Source organism: Gobius niger (genome assembly GCF_951799975.1).
Source record: "Gobius niger genome assembly, contig: SCAFFOLD_31, whole genome shotgun sequence".
In the NCBI taxonomy this organism is placed as follows: Eukaryota; Metazoa; Chordata; class Actinopteri; order Gobiiformes; family Gobiidae; genus Gobius; species Gobius niger.
The window spans coordinates 92,855-98,358 of NW_027639303.1; the positions used below are offsets into that span (position 1 = coordinate 92,855).

A 5,504-nucleotide genomic window follows, 5' to 3' on the forward strand; every position below is an offset into this window, starting at 1 on the left:
AGTAGTAGTAGTAGTAGGGGGGAGCAACTGAATTTTGCGGTGCATTATGGGTAACAGTCTTTTGCAAGTTCCGGTTCTGCCGGAGCGTTTTCACTCGCTCTGCTTCATCTTCTGCTAAGAGAGGAAAACTATTCTGTAGCTGATATTTTATGATGCAGAGCTCCCGCCTCGTACCTCCCGCCTCGTACCTCCCGCCTCGTACCTCCCGCCTCGTACCTCCCGCCTCGTACCTCCCGCCTCGTACCTCCCGCCTCGTACCTCCCGCCTCGTACCTCCCGCCTCGTACCTCCCGCCTCGTACCTCCCGCCTCGTACCTCCCGCCTCGTACCTCCCGCCCCGTACCTCCCGCCTCGTACCTCCCGCCTCGTACCTCCCGCCCCGTACCTCCCGCCTCGTACCTCCCGCCTCGTACCTCCCGCCTCGTACCTCCCGCCTCGTACCTCCCCCCCCCCTCCTGCCTATAGCAGCCACACACTGCCCCGCTGTACGGTCTCCCCCCTCCCCTCCTGCTATAGCTGCGATTGTAACAAGCTAACGGGGCTAAGCTAACGGGGCTAAGCTAACGGGGCTAAGCAAACGGGGCTAAGCTAACGGGGCTAAGCTAACGGGGCTAAGCTAACGGGGCTAAGCTAACGGGGCTAAGCTAACGGGGCTAAGCTAACGGGGCTAAGCTAACGGGGCTAACCTGGAATAACCTTTGTCCACTGGCACAAATAATGGTGCTTTATTCAGACGTGTGGGCTGGATATGAGCTTAAATACTCGTGAGATCCTGGCGCAGATCGTGTGTGTATATCTAGTTGAAGATCCAGAGGACATGGCAGTAACAAAGAGGGACTAGCTAGAACCAAAACAGCCGTTAGCTCCTTCCTGCTTCAGAACACATTTAAAATCACTCGCCCCTGCCGTCTAAATCACTCAGTGGTTTTGTTTAGCCTGATATCACCACAGGAGTTTCCTCACAGGGCGGCACAAACCATCAAGGCAATAAACAGAACAGAAGAGTCTCCATCGCCTTCAGTCTGAATGCAGTGTAACAGCAGCAGGAAGTGCGCTCGGACACGAACGAGTCATGTTTTATCACAGCGCCGCTCAGTGGATGAAGCAGAACGCCCGAATTGTACAATGACTGGTCCTGTTTTTAGACAGGGCGGGGCACCGGAGGGGAGCAGCTCAAACTCTCTAAACAGAGGACATTTTGAGTCCGATAGTCTTTCATCTGCTTCATCCTGACCTTCAGAGAAACGCCTATTTCACTAAGACTGGACTTGTTTTTCTCAGTTCTTTAGTGCCTCAGTTATGGCCCCGGACCAATAGACTAAAAGCAACTGGAAAACATTTTCAACATGGTTTTGTCCACCTGAAAGGACACCAGTTTCTTCATGGTCTTCTCTGGATCTGGATCTTTGCTGTGACCCTTTTTAGTGATGAGATCTGGATCTTAGTGATGAGATCTGGATCTTAGTGATGAGATCTGGATCTTTTTAGTGATGAGATCTGGATCTTAGTGATGAGATCTGGATCTTAGTGATGAGATCTGGATCTTAGTGATGAGATCTGGATCTTAGTGATGAGATCTGGGTCTTAGTGATGAGATCTGGGTCTTAGTGATGAGATCTGGATCTTAGTGATGAGATCTGGATCTTAGTGATGAGATCTGGATCTTAGTGATGAGATCTGGATCTTAGTGATGAGATCTGGATCTTAGTGATGAGATCTGGATCTTTTTAGTGATGAAATCTGGATCTTAGTGATGAGATCTGGATCTTAGTGATGAGATCTGGATCTTTTTAGTGATGAGATCTGGATCTTAGTGATGAGATCTGGATCTTAGTGATGAGATCTGGATCTTTTTAGTGATGAGATCTGGATCTTAGTGATGAGATCTGGATCTTTGTGATGAGATCTGGATCTTTTTAGTGATGAGATCTGGATCTTAGTGATGAGATCTGGATCTTAGTGATGAGATCTGGATCTTAGTGATGAGATCTGGATCTTAGTGATGAGATCTGGATCTTAGTGATGAGATCTGGATCTTAGTGATGAGATCTGGATCTTAGTGATGAGATCTGGATCTTAGTGATGAGATCTGGATCTTAGTGATGAGATCTGGATCTTAGTGATGAGATCTGGATCTTAGTGATGAGATCTGGATCTTTGTGATGAGATCTGGATCTTAGTGATGAGATCTGGATCTTAGTGATGAGATCTGGATCTTTGTGATGAGATCTGGATCTTAGTGATGAGATCTGGATCTTAGTGATGAGATCTGGATCTTAGTGATGAGATCTGGATCTGAGTGATGAGATCTGGATCTTAGTGATGAGATCTGGATCTTAGTGATGAGATCTGGATCTTAGTGATGAGATCTGGATCTTAGTGATGAGATCTGGATCTTAGTGATGAGATCTGGATCTGAGTGATGAGATCTGGATCTTAGTGATGAGATCTGGATCTTAGTGATGAGATCTGGATCTTAGTGATGAGATCTGGATCTTAGTGATGAGATCTGGATCTTAGTGATGAGATCTGGATCTTAGTGATGAGATCTGGATCTTAGTGATGAGATCTGGATCTTTTTAGTGATGAGATCTGGATCTTAGTGATGAGATCTGGATCTTAGTGATGAGATCTGGATCTTAGTGATGAGATCTGGATCTTAGTGATGAGATCTGGATCTTAGTGATGAGATCTGGATCTTAGTGATGAGATCTGGATCTTTGTGATGAGATCTGGATCTTAGTGATGAGATCTGGATCTTTGTGATGAGATCTGGATCTTAGTGATGAGATCTGGATCTTTTTAGTGATGAGATCTGGATCTTTGTGATGAGATCTGGATCTTAGTGATGAGATCTGGATCTTAGTGATGAGATCTGGATCTTAGTGATGAGATCTGGATCTTAGTGATGAGATCTGGATCTTTGTGATGAGATCTGGATCTTAGTGATGAGATCTGGATCTTTTTAGTGATGAGATCTGGATCTTTGTGATGAGATCTGGATCTTAGTGATGAGATCTGGATCTTAGTGATGAGATCTGGATCTTAGTGATGAGATCTGGATCTTAGTGATGAGATCTGGATCTTTGTGATGAGATCTGGATCTTAGTGATGAGATCTGGATCTTTTTAGTGATGAGATCTGGATCTTTGTGATGAGATCTGGATCTTAGTGATGAGATCTGGATCTTAGTGATGAGATCTGGATCTTAGTGATGAGATCTTTGCTGTGACGGCTCTGACCTGGTTCCCAGGAGGAAGGTCCAGTGGCGGCCGATGAAGGCGCAGATGTCCTCCTTCCACCTGAAGTAGCCCTGACGCCCACTGCCCTCCAGAGACAGGTTATACATCGCCAACATCACCACCTGCAGAGGGAGACAGTGGGTCAGGGGGGAGACAGGGGGTCAGGGGGGAGAGACACGGGGTCAGGGGGAGACAGGGGGTCAGGGGGAGACACGGGGTCAGGGGGGAGACAGTGGGTCAGGGGGGGTCAGGGGGGAGAGACACGGGGTCAGGGGGCGACGGGGCGGTACCTGCTGCCACGTCAGCCTCATCCGGTCGAAGCTCTCGCGACCGTCGTCCGAACACTCTCCACAGACGAACTTGAAGAAGTTGTCTCCTTTGAGGAAACTGGGCGCGTCTCCACGAAGCTGAGCTGGAACAAACGCCGGTATTTTAGTGTTTATGAGACTGAGGCCCCGCCCCTCGCACTGACCTGAGGCCCCGCCACTCACACTGACCTGAGGCCCCGCCCCTCACACTGACCTGAGGCCCCGCCCCTCACACTGACCTGAGGCCCCGCCCCTCACACTGACCTGAGGCCCCGCCCCTCGCACTGACCTGAGGCCCCGCCCCTGACCTGAGGCCCCGCCCCTCACACTGACCTGAGGCCCCGCCCCTCACAGTGACCTGAGGCCCCGCCCCTCGCACTGACCTGAGGCCCCGCCCCTCGCACTGACCTGAGGCCCCGCCCCTGACCTGAGGCCCCGCCCCTCACACTGACCTGAGGCCCCGCCCCTCACAGTGACCTGAGGCCCCGCCCCTCGCACTGACCTGAGGCCCCGCCCCTCACACTGACCTGAGGCCCCGCCCCTCACACTGACCTGAGGCCCCGCCCCTCGCACTGACCTGAGGCCCCGCCCCTCACACTGACCTGAGGCCCCGCCCCTCGCACTGACCTGAGGCCCCGCCCCTCACACTGACCTGAGGCCCCGCCCCTCACACTGACCTCAGGCCCCGCCCCTCGCACTGACCTGAGGCCCCGCCCCTCACACTGACCTGAGGCCCCGCCCCTCACACTGACCTGAGGCCCCTCACACTGACCTGAGGCCCCTCACACTGACCTGAGGCCCCTCACACTGACCTGAGGCCCCTCACGCTGACCTGAGGCCCCGCCCCTCACGCTGACCTGAGGCCCCGCCCCTCACACTGACCTGAGGCCCCGCCCCTCACACTGTCCTGAGGCCCCGCCCCTCACACTGACCTGAGGCCCCGCCCCTCACACTGACCTGAGGCCCCGCCCCTCGCACTGACCTGAGGCCCCGCCCCTCACACTGACCTGAGGCCCCGCCCCTCGCACTGACCTGAGGCCCCGCCCCTCACACTGACCTGAGGCCCCGCCCCTCACACTGACCTGAGGCCCCGCCCCTCACACTGACCTGAGGCCCCGCCCCTCACACTGACCTGAGGCCCCGCCCCTCACACTGACCTGAGGCCCCGCCCCTCGCACTGACCTGAGGCCCCGCCCCTCACACTGACCTGAGGCCCCGCCCCTGACATGAGGCCCCGCCCCTCACACTGACCTGTGGTGAGGCACTTGTGGCAGCGCTCGCAGCAGAAGCTCATCTCAGTGTCTAAGTCCAGGTCCTGGTCCTGGTCCAGGTCGGGGTCAGAGAGGACCGAGTCCCCGCTCTGGTCCTGGGACAGGTCTACGGAGTCCGACTCCACCATGAGGAGCGTCTCCCCCTCCACCTCCCCCTCCTCCAGGCCGTCCATCCTGTAACATAAACACAATACTTTCATTTAGAAAACTATTAGTACTATATATACTACTCCTGTCCCCGTGACGTACCCGCTCAGTCCTGGCTCTGGTCTCGGTTTTCCTCGAGGATTCTGGTCAGTTCTTGCTGTTCTTCTAAAAGTCTCAGGTTCTCCTTCTTCCTCTCCAGCCGCTCCACGTCCCTCAGAACGCCCTCATGGAGGCGCTGTGGAGACGCACAGACAATAGAATTTAAAACAGCTCTGCTCTGAGTCTTTTCATGGTTTAAGTCCATCTCTGACACGCTGGAGCCGTATGAGCCGTCCCAGGGAGGGGTCTGCTGGTGGCTCCAGAGTCAGGACTAAACACGCTGAGGCTAAAGCTCTGGAACAGTCTTCATGAGGCTGTGAGACCGGCCTCAGCTCTGACAATGTTCAAATCCAGCTGAAAAAAGTTATTTTTAATCGTGAATACGACACTCAAAGTATTTGATTTGCACTCTCGCCTTTTACTGTGACTGATCAGTTT

The 5,504-nt window shown here is 53.4% G+C and overlaps 1 protein-coding gene across 1 annotated transcript in view; it reads right to left on the bottom strand.

Moving 5' to 3' along the window:
• kat14 (lysine acetyltransferase 14) overlaps positions 1–5,204 on the bottom strand; it is a 33,260-nt gene extending 28,056 nt beyond the window's left edge. Inside the window, exons 1-4 of the mRNA XM_079583055.1 lie at positions 5,070–5,204; positions 4,801–4,994; positions 3,532–3,653; positions 3,242–3,363 (exon numbers count right to left, since the gene is read on the bottom strand). Coding sequence (XP_079439181.1) covers positions 3,242–3,363; positions 3,532–3,653; positions 4,801–4,993 — 437 coding nt within the window. The 5' untranslated portion in view covers position 4,994; positions 5,070–5,204. The remainder of the gene's footprint in view (positions 1–3,241; positions 3,364–3,531; positions 3,654–4,800; positions 4,995–5,069) is intronic.
• Positions 5,205–5,504: the final 300 nt, after the last annotated feature.